Source organism: Podarcis filfolensis (assembly GCF_964270895.1).
Source record: "Podarcis filfolensis genome assembly, chromosome: 13".
In the NCBI taxonomy this organism is placed as follows: Eukaryota; Metazoa; Chordata; class Lepidosauria; order Squamata; family Lacertidae; genus Podarcis; species Podarcis filfolensis.
The window spans coordinates 25,396,408-25,412,464 of record NC_139615.1 but is presented as its reverse complement, the minus strand read 5'-3'; the positions used below and the strand labels follow the sequence as shown (position 1 = coordinate 25,412,464).

At 40.9% G+C, this 16,057-nt stretch overlaps 3 protein-coding genes across 3 annotated transcripts in view; 1 reads left to right on the top strand and 2 right to left on the bottom strand.

Moving 5' to 3' along the window:
* Positions 1-16,057, bottom strand: part of LOC310746660 (olfactory receptor 10A2-like) — a gene marked incomplete at its 3' end in the record, with an annotated part of 44,731 nt that overhangs the window by 13,050 nt on the left and 15,624 nt on the right. The window lies entirely within an intron of this gene.
* On the bottom strand, positions 3,284-4,240 carry LOC310748653 (olfactory receptor 10A7-like; the record flags this gene model as incomplete). Its single annotated transcript, XM_083584502.1, has 1 exon — positions 3,284-4,240. One exon carries the CDS (start codon positions 4,238-4,240, stop codon positions 3,284-3,286), a length of 957 nt encoding a protein of 318 aa, XP_083440628.1.
* LOC310748652 (olfactory receptor 10A7-like) lies at positions 14,652-15,650 on the top strand (the record flags this gene model as incomplete). Its single annotated transcript, XM_083584501.1, has 1 exon — positions 14,652-15,650. The coding sequence occupies one exon, from the start codon at positions 14,652-14,654 to the stop codon at positions 15,648-15,650; it is 999 nt and encodes a 332-aa protein (XP_083440627.1).

Below are 16,057 nucleotides of genomic sequence, written 5' to 3'. Positions count from 1 at the left end.
AACATTATTAAAAGGCATCAAACTAGAAAAATAAACATTGTCCAAAAAGAATTTAGTATCATTCAAGAGAAAGAATTTACAAAGTGTGTTCCTTCAGAGTGAAACATGTCAAAGGCTTCAAAAGAAAACAATCTGGTACTTACTGAACACTGGAAGGTCACACCCAGCTCTCTGTTCCTGATGCCCTAGTTGCACTAGAGATTTCTCAGCCACAGTTATAGAACATAGTGATCTTAGGCTGCTTTCAGTGTATTTGCCTCTTCACCATGTTTTATTATGCCAGATTCTTCCCTCTGGGAGCTGTGCTCCAAGACAGATCACAATGAATTATTCACTGATCAGACAGATGCATTTTTGTAGCTATTCAGTTATCCATTGTGATATTTCTATTATATTAACTTTAAAGCCCTTCATTCTTTGTTCTATGGGGCATATGGCTGTGCAGACATAGAATTATAGAATTGTAGAGTTGGAAGGGACGTAAGGGTCATCTAGTCCAACCCCTTGCATGGGGTGAATGGGGTGGGGAGGGGTAGTACCTATGTTGGTACACACATGATTCTTCTTGGGTAGTTTGTTTCCCTTTGGTCCCTACCCTCCACTCAGCTGTTACCTGTGGCTCCCAGAAGCTGTCTTCTGGGACAACTCCTGCAGTTAAGGTGGTGTCAAATGTATTGGTGTTTTTTCTCGACCACATCAGTGAGGTTGAGAAGGGGGTCTGGTCACGTGAGCAGCCCAGAACATCCATTCATTTCTGCCAATTCAGTGGTTTGATTGTCCTCTGAGACAGATTGATTCCAACAAATGTACTGTAATGGGAAAACACTTTCTTGACCACATTGTATAACCTCCTGCAAACAAACAAGAATTAATGCTCAGTTCCCCATCATTTACCAGGCACAAATCCGGGTTTTAAGTCTCTGTGTCCTTGGTTCCCCGCCCCCCATGCCAGCGCTTTCCACATGAAAACCCACTCTTCCAGGCAGAATCAGGGCAAATGTCAATTTGGGTTTTCTGAAGTTTGACATTCACTCCAATTCAACTTTAAAGAGTGTTGTTTCACGAGGAAGCTCTGGAGGAGGTGATGTGGAGGCATTCAGAAAAGAAGCTTTAAATTGCAGACAATTTCTGGAAAGGGTGGGTGACACCTATCCTTGCCATAAACTTTGTAACAAGAAATCAGCATAAATGCTAAATAAACAGGTCATCAAGAACTGACCTTACTAGCAAACTGGACCACTAAAATCCTTACTTTTTCTTCCAAGAGAGAGATGTTTTTGATTAGATAGATAGATGATAGATATAGAGAGATAGATAGATAGTTGATAGATTTACATATTCTACCTTGGCAAGGCCTCTCCTCCTTCCGGAGGGGAGGTGTTGTGGACTGGACGCGATTCCAGCGTCACCCTCTCTCACCTGGCTGGCGCACCACGCCCCCCCCGGGTGGCCAACCAACCGGGCGGCTTGGCGGGGGCGTGGTTTGCTGTTTAAGTTACAGCTGCGCCAGTCATTCCGCCCATTTCTTCACCACAATTATAAGTTTTTGAAAGGGCTACAGGGGTGATTTTCCTGAATGATTAAGACCAGCCTTGGTTTCACCAATAAAGGTTGTAGTTACCACAATTTGGTGTACAAAACAAAGTTCGTAAAAGGTACAGTGAAAGGGGGGGGGGAGAAATTTTGTTCCCTTCCTTCCACTACTATCAGTCTGGGTGTAGGTCAGTTATACCAGAACTAGCAAGTTAGCTGCCCCTCCCCCATCTGCTTAATATACTCTGCAGCCAAATGGGTGATTTCAGAGGATGCAAAGCAGGTAATGAGGAGGGAAGACACAGAGGGCACCTAGCCTTCTTGGATCTTTTCTGAGCCCAATGTAGCTTTCTCTTCTTTGGCAGACTCCAATCTTAACACGTGTAGAATGACTCCAAAATGTTGTAGACACATAAGTGAAAAATTCCATTTGGGTCTGGCAACAATACACACGATAATCCAGACAGTTATTTGGATGAAGTTTATTAAGAGCTAAACAGATAGTAAGAGGACAAATGGTAGTTCAACAATAAGAACAATAGAAATAAGCCCACAGGTTATCCCATGCCTTGCTATCATAGTATCATAGAATCGTAGAGTTGCAAGGGACCCTGAGGGTCAACTGGTGCAACCTCCTGCAGGACCTAACTTACTGCAGCTACCTACAATCAGCCTTTGGGTATGATTCTGTGCAAAGTAGCAGCATTGATTTCAGGCCCTCCAACATGTCTCCAATGAAAACAAGGACACCCTATTATTATTGTTATTGTTATTATCAATCCCCTGCCCATCTGACAGGGTTGCCCCTTCCACTCTGTGTGGCTTCGAATATATATAAAAACATAATAAAACATTAAACATTTAAAAAAACCTTCCCAATACAAGGCTGCAGTAGCATCATAACCGGAAAAACTCATGCAATAAACCCCACCTCTGAATGCAGCTTGGCAGAAGTTCCCCAGAGTTTCAGGAAAAAATCTTTCCCAGCCCTGCCTGAACTGAACATGGGACCTTTTGCAGACAAAGCTTGTGATTTACCCTTCGGCTCCAATGGTTGGGGATGAAGGGGCAGGAAACTTTCTGACAGAGAATGACTTTCATATTAAGTTATATTAGGTTCCAAGCTTAATCGAGGATGATTCACACTTCCCCCAATAGTTTTCCATCCATTCCCCAATACAGTGGTACCTCGGGTTAAGTACTTAATTCGTTCCGGAGGTCTGTACTTAACCTGAAACTGTTCTTAACCTGAAGCACCACTTTAGCTAATGGGACCTCCTGCTGCTGCCGCACTGCTGGAGCACGATTTCTGTTCTCATGCTGAAGCAAAGTTCTTAACCCGAGGTACTATTTCTGGGTTAGCGGAGTCTGTAACCTGAAGTGTATGTAACCTGAAGCGTATGTAACCCGAGGTACCACTGTACAAATTGTATAGGAGGAATCCTCAACCCTCACTGAGATATCTTTTGGAGATTTCACTAGGAGGGAAGCACAATCTTTCCTCACACAAATTTATTTACTATAAATTATCCCACTGTTTGAATTGTTAGGTAGATACAGGCAAGGTCAAATGAATTAAATTGCCATTTAAATCAAGGATCATATATTAAAGCATAATTAACTTAATCCCATTAATTTTAAGGGGACCACAGTTCTACTAAATCATTCTGGATCCAAGCTAATGCTTTCAGAAATTAGGAGGTACAAGTCCCTACCTATTTTGGAACTCCCACAATACGTCAGTTCATTTTTATCGCCGAAAGGGTCTTCTATCCCAAATTCTTTTAAAGGCACCCTTTACCTCTTTATTCCTCAAGCTGTATATGAGGGGGTTCAAAATGGGACCAATAACAGTATAGAAAAGTGAGAGAAATTTGTCAGTGTTTGGTGAGTAAGTGGAATTGGGCTTCAAATATGTAATACAAGCAGAACCGTAGAACAAGGTCACCACAATGAGGTGTGAAGAACAGGTGGAGAAGGTCTTCTTCCGACCCTCTGAGGACGAGATCTTCACAATGGTGGTTATAATGCCCGCATAAGACATCAAGATCAGGATAAAAGGAAAAGTCACAAAAATCATAGCCACCACAAAGACTGCAATTTCAACCCTTGAGGTGTCCCCACAAGCCAATTTCAGCAAAGGAGGGATGTCACAGACAAAGTGATTGATCACATTTGAGCCACAGTAGGAGACAGTAAACACCATGCTGGTGTGACCAAAGGACATCAGAAACCCACTTAACCAAGATGCCACAGCTAAAGTAGTATAAACTTTTTGGCTCATCAGGACGTGGTAGTGTAAGGGCTTACAAATGGCAACATATCGATCATAGGCCATTGCGGCCAAGAGGAAACATTCTGACCCACCAAGGAAGAATACAAAGTAGGTCTGCAGAGCACATCCGATGAAGGAGATGGATTTATTTCCAGAATGGAGGTTTGACAGCATCTTAGGGACATTGACTGATGTGTAGCAGATCTCCAGAAAAGACAGGTTTCTTAGGAAGAAATACATGGGAGTGTGGAGGGCAGAGTCAACCAATGTCAGAAGAATGATGAGAAGGTTTCCTGCCAGAGTGATGATATAAAGTGCCAGGAAAGTGAAGAATAATGCACTTTGCAGGTTTGGATCATCAGAAAGACCTAGGAGGATGAACGTTGCTGGTGTTGTACTGTTTTGTAGAATGTGTTCTTTTCTGTTCTTCATCCTGGAAAAAGAACATAATGAACATGATTTTAGGATATGATTTGTCCTACAAAATATTTTTATATAATGTATATGTGGAACTCTGTTATAAGAGTTCCTAGCAGATCAGGGAATGATCCAAAGTCACATAGCATATTTCTAAAACAAGTTACTCAGGTCTGGTTCTAGCATTGCCTTCATATTATACCTTCTATGGATTATATTTAAGCTTTCATGAACTCTTTGAAGAATGAGTGGAATATAAGTAGATGATGTGTTTTTAACTACTGTTATCTCATGTAAATTTTATATTATAAATAGGTGATCTAGCTACATCAGTTTTAAGCCCTATTGTTTTCAGTGCTGGAATAGAAAAAAAGTACTTAACTGAAATCAGTAGGATTTAGAAGTGATCTTATAATAAATTATGCCTATAGCTTCCATGTCTTCTTAATATGGGGAAGTTTTATTTTAATCATCATTGAACGATTTCACTGAAAAGGCAATTGATATAATCATCATTTTCTTTATTAAAAACAGGATTTATAAGTGCCAACCTTTGGTAGGATTGTTCCTTAAGAAATGCATCAAACTTGAAAAATAATCATTGTCCAAGAAATAATTTAGTATCAATCATGAGGAGTGTAATAAGAGTGAAACATGCCAAAGCCTTCAAAAGAAAATAATCTCGTACTTACAGAATACCTGGAAGGTCACACCCAGCTCTCTGCTCTTGACTCACCAGTGGCACTAGTGATTTTTCAGCCACACTGATAGAAGGCAGGGATCTTAGGCTGCTTGCAATGTATTTGCCTCTTCACCAGCCACAATGGCCATGTTTTATTCTCCCATATTCTTCCCTCTGGGAGCTGTGCTCCAAAACAGATCACAATGAATGATGGTTGGAGTGGCTACATGCGTTATTAAGGTTATTCAGGTATCCATTGTGACAGTCCTTTCCTCAAAGGGACATATGACTGTACGGACATGCACAGGTCTCTGTACACATTTGCTGGTTTGGTGCGTGTCACCACTTTAGTGCATGATTTGTTTGCTTCAATCCTTTATCCACCTACCTGAACGTGAGCCTTTTTGATCTCAAGGGAAATTACCTCTGAGCAGAAATGTACTGGAATGCACTGTTAGTGTTTCTTTTTCCCCCTTTGCTTAATATTGACTTATAATATTTGCTTTTAATTTTCGCATATCACTTTGAGTGATTCATACAAACAAAATGGAAGCCAGCAACAGCTCTTGGATGTGAACCCAGCCCATTGTTAGGAGTGTTTCTTCCCTGATACCACATAGTGATATTTTGTTTTTCTTATTTTCAGCTCCTTTGTCTATTTCCACCAAACTGAAAGGAAATTTTCTTCTAATGTGTCTAAACCATTTCATGCTACATGTCTTTAAATTGGGGAATGATGAAGAAAAGAAAGCCACATTGGGCTCAGAGTACAGCCAGGAAGGTTAGGTCTTCCCTGCTCATTACCTACCTTGGGTCCTCCCTATCTGGGGAAAATCACCCCTATCTGGGGGCAGAGGGTGCTAAGCAAGTATGGTGACAGCTTACTTGATAGCTCTGTCCTGACTGGCCTATCCAGACTGGCAGTTGTGGAAGGAAGGGAATTAACGTTCTTCCCTGCTTCCATTGTACTTCTTACTGACTTTGCCTTATATATCACATTGGGCCAACTACACCCTTTCTTGGTGAAACCAAACCTGGTCTAAGTCATTCATGAAAATCACTCCCTGTTGCTCTTTCAAAGAGTTATAATGACCAATGTAGTCATTATATACACACACATATAATCTCCCAGACATGGAGATTATAAGAAATACTTTAAAATAAGAAAGTAAGGATTTAGGTGGTTCAGCTTGCTTGTAAGGTCACTTCTAGATGACCTGTTTATGGAAAATTCATCCTGACTTCTTTGTACAAAATTTGTGGCCAGGTTAGGCAACATCAGCTATTTATTGAGTATTCATTCTGGACTGCTATATATATTGCCCATGATTGTACCCTATGGTTGTCACTTAGGTGCTGCCAGGGATGCCAACTTGAATAAAATATGGGGGGGTAGAAAAATCCTGCCCCACATCATTGATCACATGGCATGGCACACTCACACCATTTAAATGGCAATACCTATCAACATTTTTGGGGGGCCTCAAATATTTTATTGGGGAAGCTGAAGGGACCTTGGCCCCCATGAGCTGGCTGCTGAAATTTGGAATCCGAAGTCCACCAGTCCCTGGGGAAAGCCTTGATTCACTTTCCCAGATTGTCCTGATTCAGTTCAGGATTGTGGGTCTTTGCGGGCCGTATGCACAGACCTAATGAATAGCTGCTGATGTTTCTAAAAGGAGAGAAAAACTTTATAGGCAATTTAATATAGGATGTATTTTTTATTATTTAATTTATTTATTTAATAAAAGTTATACATTGCTTGATTGTAAAGACAAACTTCAAAGTCATTAACAAAGAGAATAAAACAATCAGGAAAAACAGTTAATATCAACTATTGAAAATATTCAAAAAAATGAAATCAGCAGTAAACTAAGAACAGATAAGACATACATCAACACCCTAGATGTTTGGGTAGGCTTGTCTAAACAAAAATGTTTCTTAGCAGGCACAAAATAGATTACAGTCAAGGTGCCTGTATCATGTCAACAGGCAGAAAGTTCCAAAGTGTTGGTGCTGCCACACTAAAATATTGATTTTGATCTTTTATTTAGGCCCTTTTGTTACTTTTGTGGCATGACTGCTGCTTCTGTGTAGGTCAGCTCCAACTGCAACTGTGTGTTTCTGTCATGTAATTCTACTCAATATTGATCCAGAGTAGATTCCAATGTATAGTTAGCAGAGTAACAACTTAAACATGTTGCAGGCTTCCCCAAAAATAGACAAGAGGCAATTGCAGAGCTTTACTGCTACTGAAGGCAAATAAGCATAATGGTCACAAATCCAATACATTCAGGATTGGCCCTGTCCATAAGAAATCCAATTACAGCAGACTTAACTTAAACTTACAATAACTTATAAATGTAAACCTTAACACACTAAGCATACAGTGGTACCTCGGGTTAAGAACATAATTCATTCTGAAGGTCCGTTCTTAACCTGAAACTGTTCTTAATCTGAGGTACCACTTTAGCTAATGGGGCCTCCTGCTGCTGCCGCACCGCCGCCACGTGATTTCTATTCTCATCCTGAAGCAAAGTTCTTAACATGAGGTAATGCTTCCAGTTTAGCAGAGTCTGTAACCTGAAGCGTCTGTAATCTGAAGCGTCTGTAACCCGAAGTACCACTGTACTATGTACAGTATAGAACACCACACCAGAAGGAAAAGAGATAGAAAGAGAAAGTGAAACCCAGGCTCCTTCGGGCCTTAGTTTTACAGTCATCATGACCTTGACAGAAGAGAGAAGAGAACCAGTTCAAACCAGCTGTACTCAGCTTCTCTGAGGGAATAACCCAAATATCATGAAGTTTCTTTCACACAGAGAAGCTTCTAGAACCCTCTTGAACTAATTAGAATAGGAAAGATCTCTACACATTAGATCAATACTTTCTGCACTAAGAAATGCAGTCTCAACCTAGTGCAGGGATGAGGAGTCTGTTGTCCTTTGGATGTTGTTGGACTGCAGTTGCCATCATTCCTAAGAGAGAATGAGAGAGAGTATGGTGTAGTGGTTAAGAGCGGTAGACTTGTAATCTGGTGAACCGGGTTCGATTACCCACTCCTCTGCATGCAGCTGCTGGGTGACCTTGGGCTAGTCACACTTCTCTGAAGTCTCTCAGCCTCACTCACCTCACAGAGTTTTGTTGTGGGGGAGAAAGGGAAAGGAGAATGTTAGCCGCTTTGAGACTCCTTAAGGGGAGTGAAAGGCGGGGTATCAAATCCAAACTCCTCCTCCTCCTCCTCCTCCTCCTCTTCTTCTTCTTCTTCTTCTTCTAACCACTGAGGCCAACAGCAACCAGAGGACAAAAGATACCCTACCCCTGCCCTGGCATCACCAATTTCTGAAGGGATAAAGGACAATTGGGTCATAAGAATAACCTAGAGATTTGGCCCTTAAGAGGTGCATAGCCATTTCCAAAGAGATTGATTGTCTAATTAGTCAGACACCAAAATGAATGTTTCCCATGCCTACAAACTGTCTGCTTTTGGCTAACAAACTGCTCAGGGCATGTTTCATTTGTCTGTTCCTCAGGCTGTAGATAACAGGATTGAACATGGCTGGAGCCACAGTATAGGTGAGGGAGAGAAATTTGTCTGTAGGAGCTGAATAACTAGAACTTGGCCTCAAGTATGTGAACATAGCTGTGCCAAAGAAGAGGACCACGGAGAGCAAATGTGAGGAGCATGTACCAAGAGCTTTTTGCCTACCATCTACTGCAGTGATTTTCAAAATAGCTAGAAATATGAGAATATAGGAGACCAGGATAAATATGAATGGTGTGATGAGAACCAGGAAGACAGTTAGAATTCTCTCCACCTCGTTTATGTAGGTAGTTGGGCAGTGCAATCTTACTAATGGGCGGATATCACAGAAGAAGTGATTGATGATACCTGGGCCACAGAAGGGGAGGGAAAATACCAACCATGTCTCCATAAGCGATATGGACAACCCACTGAGCCAGCATCCAGAAACCAACAGAAAGCAAGCCCTCCTGGTCATGAGCCTCATATAATGCAAAGGGTGGCAGATGGCCAGGTAGCGGTCATATGCCATAATAGCCAGGAGGTAACACACAGCAGCTCCAAGTAAAACATAGAAGAACAGCTGCATGGCACAGCCAAAGAATGAGATAGTTTTTTTCTCTGACATTAGGTTCACTAGCATTTGAGGAAGAGTCACAGATGCATAGCAGATCTCCAAAAGAGACAAATGTCTAAGGAAGAAGTACATGGGTGTATGCAGAGTGCGATTTGATATAGTGGCAGCAAAAACCAGCAGGTTCCCCATCATTATGAACAGGTAGATTAGCAGAAAGGCAGCAAAGAGCACAGACTGTAAATCATATCTGTGTGAGATTCCCAGGAGCACAAATTCAAATGTGGTGGTGCTTGTGTTCCTTTTTGTGGTTTCTTCTGCATGCTCCTCCTGCAAGGATTTTAAAAAAGCAACTGTGATATGTGAATTTCTGATATTAGGACCTGCAAAGGAAAATGTTTCAACCCGCTCTTAGTTTTGGAACAGGTTATTTTCCACCTTTGTGACAAAAGAGAAAGAGACAGCTATAGGGGTTAAAATGTTGGACTAGTAGTAGGCCATGAAGCTAACAGGGTGACCTTGTCTTGGTCATTTCCCCACAGCCTAAGGGACTACCATATTTTTCCATATAGAGGACACCCCCATGTATAAGATGAGCCCTATTTTTGGGTGCCAAAATTTTGAAATCAATACTTTTTAGTTGTTGAACTTTTGGGGAGATATCACAAAAAGATCCCCTGATCGATCTACCACCCTGGCTGATGGAAGTGGTATCATATTTCAGCATCACTAAGATATGCATTTTTATGCACACTTTCTTTACACATTTATTATTATTATTTTGCTTCAGAATTATTTTTCAAATTTCAGAGAATTGCAAAGGATACCTGCATTTTGGTTTGTGACTGTTCTTGGAAAGGCAAATTAGATAGGTAACTGTATGAGATCTGAACTGAATATCTCCCCCATCCATACTGAGCAGATGTAAAACTGAAACAGATTGTAAATAAGGCTGTTCCATCTATCTATAAATGTAGGACTTTTATAGAAAATATATTCTCTGAAAGCCATGAATATAAGGGTCAGAATATTTTCAGTCTTTGCAAGAGAGATCAGAAGTACCCTCACTTGCATGCATTATATTGTCTGGCACTTTAGTCTACCTCTAACCCAACTGTATAAAGAAAAGCTAGAGTCCATGGAAGTTAACAAATTCTCTCTCTCTCTCGTAAGAGACAAGTGGATCCATAAAAGTAAAATTCTGTATACCTGGGAAGAACTCCCATTGAACTAAATAGAATTTAGTTCTGAGTAGAGATATCACATGACTGGCTAAAACACTGTTGGATTTAGTACCAGAAGAGCAGGCACAGAGTTATGTTGCACACCTCTCTCATTAAACCATTGGAACATTGATTGGAAGGTCCATCATTCAGCCGCAGAGCATTGGCTTTCCATGAAGATGCTCTCAGATTCAATCCCTGGGATCACCAGGTAGGACTGGGAAGAAATAATATTGAGCTAGATGAAGCACTGATATGACTTACTATAAGGCAACTTACTGTGTTCCTTTTTTCATTTTTTAGAGAAAATGTTTTGCATTCTGTCATAGATCATGAATTGTATCGAGCACACTGTGCTAATTCTAATATAAGGTTCATCACTTGGCATTTCCAGTTAAAATGCCTGGGCAGCAATTGATGGGAAATAGACCTCTTTCACTGTTACTTCCGAGTGACAGAGTCAGGCTGATTTGATGGGTATATTGCCCAAAGCGGTAAGTTGTAAAGTATAAAAAAACTAATAGGTTTGCCAGTTGTCTGAGCTTGGCTTGTTCCTGTGCCTGTTACAGTCTCTGACAGCTGTTTACTCTGCACAAATCACAAGTTTACAAAGTATTAGCCTTTGAATGACAAGAACATATTTGCCTGGCCAAAACTATTATGCAAGTAGAAAGTTGTCATTGCAAGCATCCAAATAGGGGTGGAGAAGAAATTTGGTTGAGCTCTCATTATAATGCAAAACCACCCAATTTACACTCCCCAAGAAAGTGTGTGAACCAAAAGGCACCCCTACATCCAAATATTATATCAGTAATATTGCAATTAATAGTTGTAGATATCCAGGCAACAAGTTGCAGTTTTAGAAATAATAATTCCACACTTACCTGTGGAAAGCCAAACATGATGTGAATGTTGTAAGCGAATTCTGGAAGCTCCTGCAGTCTAAACAGTTATGATTAGAATGGTAGTTAATTGATTTCTGTAACCTGCTTAGATTGTTTCCAGCAATATATAGAAGAAAGAAAAGAACTGGAAGCAACAGTATGCTCATTTGAATAGCAAATCATCTTGACACATTCCAATTAATTCCCAGCTAGGGCATTAGAGCCTTGATTCATGAAAGGAGCGCTGAAGTCCTCAGAAACTTTCATAACTAACACATTTGTACATATTCTTTTACAGTTTTATCTGCCCATTTTTCTATTTAAGCTTTTACACCACTGTTCAGCCCCAAACAATCGCAGAGCAGTCTTCTTCTTCTTCTTCTTCTTCCTCCTCCTCCTCCTCCTCCTCCTCCTCCTCTTCTTCTTCTTCTTCTTCTTCTTCTTCTTCTTCTTCTTCTTCTTCTTCTATAGCACCTGTCACCAGGTTTATAATTACAAAAATGCAACACAAAACAAAACAAAAAAGGTTGGGCATGGAAAAGCAAACTCATCAAGTATCAGTTCTTAAACTCATCAAGTATCAGTTCTTAAAGTTGTCAATCCTTATAAGGACCAGCTAGAATGGAAACAGTTTAGGGAGGGGGGGGCAAAAGATGCTGGTCCCTCATCAGAGCTAATGTGGTAGCTGTGCTACCAAATACTCCCTCTTCTGCAGCCTGATGGAATGATAGTCACTTAGTGTCAATTGAGGAAGAGGAAAAGTCAGAGGTAGCTTAGTCTCTCAGCAAAGCCAGTTGAGTGACCCTTCTTCTCTTCTCTCCTGTTACAGGGATGCCAACTGGATTTCCTGGGCCTGGTACACTGTCTCCAACACCATGGCAATCTATTGGCAGAAACTGCAGTTTATGAACCTATATTAACTTAATCTAGCCTACCTCAAAGGTTTAAGGGTGGGTTAGAACAACATAAAAATCGTGATTAAAAACAGTTTTAAAAATAAATTACAGTTACAGGAATAGGGTGAATCCCAGTACTTTGTTTTCTACAAAAAAATGTTTAGCTGTACTTCTCATTTTGACTCAAGAAAATCACCATTTTATAGTTCAAATCGGGAAAAATAAATACAGTAAATGGACAAAAGTACAAAGATTCACAAATGCTTAAGGGTATGTGTACCCCTGCATTCCCTCAGAAAAAAACCCACTGGTGAATCCCATTACAATGACAGAAATGGCAGACAGACAATAATGTACACAGCTTTGATGTCCTGAATGGAACAGCAAGATACAAATATGTCATTTAGAGTAGTCCCCTTGCTTTAACGGCAACATTTCATAGTCCGGACATTTAAATCAAAATACCAAAATCCAGAAGAGGAAGAAGTAGCAGTTTTCCAACTCTTGCCATTGTAACTTGTGCAAGTGTACAGTGTTTGCTGATTCATTTTGTAGTTCGTATTTTTGTTTATGGTTACATTATATTAATAAGTAAGAGAAGATGGCAAGCAGACCAGTAGTGGCTGGGTGGGTGACATTGAAAACCTGCTCAATTACAATAGCACTGTTTTTTCAATGTAGCAAAGGAGACTTATTTATTTCAAAGAAATTACTTTTCAATAAAGTATACCCAAACCTGCCAGTTGTGTTTTATTCTGCCAAGACAGCACATCTGGGAGTAAATGAAATAACAGGGACATGGAGGGAAGTGTCTTAAACTAAAAGACTAAAACTAGCCTATCTGAGCTTCTCTTTAAGCTGCAAAGGGTTAGCACTCTGCTGTACTCACAAATGTGAGGAAGGAAGGATAATATCTAATATATACTCTCCTAACATTTAATCACACCCCAACAAATTGGTCCTAAGGTTCCCTCCTTTTCCCACCTACTCCACACTACTGGGACTATTTTGATTGACAACTTAAGGAGTGTGACTGACTCCTACCCAGGTGCAAAAGTGGAACAAGGTGGGTGCGGTGGGTGCGGCCCGGCCCGGGTGTCATCCCTGAGGGGGGTTGACATCACTGCCCCACCACTCAGGACACTCGCGGTGGGGGGGAACACACCTCCGGGACACTCGCCCCACCCCCCTGGGACATTCGCCCTGCCCCCCTGGGACACTCACCCCCCAAGATGTTCATCTCACCCCCATCGGTGGCTAGCCCTGCCCCCCGGGTGCACGCTGCTCTGGGTGCCAGAGCAACTAGCTCTGCCTCTGCCTAGGTGAGGAAGTGAAAAGTAAAATTGTAGCTATATTAGGGTATTATTGGGTTCAGGACACCTTTTAGGAATATGTCAGAACTTTATTGTGAATGGTGGACAGTGGGTTCTGGGTGTACATGTTGGGTTTTTCATCCAAGGCTCCCATAGCAAGGAGGGAGTCATTTCCTCTAGAACCTTTGCTGCATGCACAGGGGCCTGGAGGGCTGTTTCTCTGCCAGAGTTAAATTATATTCTCCCCCGTCTATACTTTCTGAATTTGGTTAATTTATTGGCACTTCATCAATTTTTGTTATATTTCAAAAAATATAACCTTCATCCCAAAGTTTGGTCCCATGAGTCATCTTTATGGCTTTTCAGTTGTTATGCACATTAACTGCTCAAATTAGATTCCCCTTATGAGAACTTAGCATCTGTTAAGAAACAGTTATAGTCATAGAACAATTCTCTTAAATGAGTCACACAATTGGCCCATCTAGTTCAGAACTGACACCAGCTCTCTGGGTTTTCAAACATGAATCTTTCCCAAACCCACCCATTTGAGACAGCAAGGAATGTACCTGGGGGCTTCTGCACACAAAGCACTGAACCCCGGGCCTTCCCCATATAAAATACAACAGAAAACAACACTGCCAACACATCTACTGTTATCTCTATAGACAAGAAACAATTCACCAGTGGCCTGTTCTGTAGAGTGCTTCGTCCCCATTGACATGCTTTCAGTCTGCCCGTATGTATAACTAATCTCTTCTTAACCACCAGAGTCTGCAGGGGAAACCTCCATAGAATCGCCATGCATTGTGTGATATAGCGGTGTTTCATGAGTAGAAGCATTTGCTTCAGGCACCTGACACAGATATTTGTTCTCATCTCAGAGGTAAGTCTTTCTTTTGAAATGCTGACTAAACCTCATTGTGGTTGTTTCTTTCACAAGACAAAAGCACACTGATATAGGAGGAATGAAGAGTACTTGACTTGATCACCTGGATCAAATGACCAAAAAGCATGCCTTTCACAAGTATTTTAAAAAACTTTATCCTATATATTTCAATGATATCCCCAGAACAGTTTATAAGAACTGAGGGGAAAACTGTAGGGATTGCCAGTAGAGAAGGATGAGTGAACTTTTGTCCCCCCAGATGTTGAACTCCAATTCCCATCAGCCCCGAACAACATAGTGAGTGGTCAGGGATGATGGAAGCAGTAGTACAACAACATCCAGACCACTGCAAGTTCCCCATCTCTGTGTTAAGGTGATTCATATAATTATAAATGAACTGAATTGTCTGCAAAGTAATTTTTGTTTTTCCATTTCCTTTTTTTAGATGACTTATATTCTGGAATATAAACTGGTAAATCATACCCTGACACCTGATTTCATTTTCCTTGAATTCTCCAATAGCTCTGGAACACAAGTGTTATTCTGTGTTGGGTTCCTTGCTATGTATACTCTGACACTTTTGGGAAATGGCCTTATTATCACCCTCACCCTGGTTGACTCAGCCCTTCACACACCCATGTATTTCTTCTTAAGGAACTTGTCCTTCTTAGAGATCTGCTACACCTCAGTGACCCTCCCCAAGATGGTGGTCAATTTTGTGTCTGAGTCCAAGAGCATCTCCTTTGCTGGTTGTGCTGCTCAGATGTATTTTCTTCTCTCGCTTGGAACAGTTGAGTGCTATCTGTTGGCTGCCATGGCCTATGACCCCTACATGGCCATCTGTTCCCCACTGCATTATCCACTGATTATGAATCAAAAAGCTTGTGCTCAGATGACAGTTGCCTCCTGGCTATGTGGCATTGTGATGCCTCTTGGCAATGTAGTTTGGATATTCACCTTGCCCTACTGTGGTCCCAATAAGATTAACCACTTCTTCTGTGATGTGCCACCAGTGCTGAAGATGGCTTGCACTGACACCACAAGGAATGAGATGTCAATTCTTGCATTCAGTGTGCTAATCACATTATCTCCGTTCCTGCTGGTGCTGGTTTCCTACATTCGAATCCTTTTCACTGTACTGAACATGCCATCAGCTGAAAGTAGGCACAAAGCCTTCTCTACTTGCTCATCACATCTCATAGTAGTTACCTTGTTCTACGGTTCTGCCAGTGCCATGTACCTGCGTCCCAAATCCAGTCACATTGAGGACATAGACAGGCTAGTTGCTCTATTCTATTCCATTGTTACACCCATGCTGAATCCTATGATCTATAGTCTGAGGAACAAGGAAGTGAAAGATGCCCTCTGGAGGTTGAGAGGGAAGAACATGCTTCTCTGTAAACTCAGTAAATATATTTGTTGGAAGAGAAGTTGTAAAAAATGAATAATTCATATTTTATTTTGTTTTATTTGGCTACAGTAGGTTTTTCAAGACTATTTATGCTAATTTCAAAAGGAAGATCCTGTTTCTACTTACAGAGGCACATCAGCTCTTTTTCCAAAATGTGCCCTGACCTACTTCCCAGACCTACTTTTTCTTCCTGGTCCTTCACATATTTTAATTCTCTGCACAATATTTCTATTTGCTTGAGTGTATATTTAATGTAGCACAATGTAGTACATATTTAATGTCAGAAGAACCTCTAAACATAGGACCTGCTCTGAGGTCTGTTGCTGTCAGGTGATGAGTGGTTAGTCCTAATTAATTGTCAGGATTGAATTAAGATTGTCTAGGTTATATATATATATATATATATATATATATATATATATATATATATTAGTTGGGAA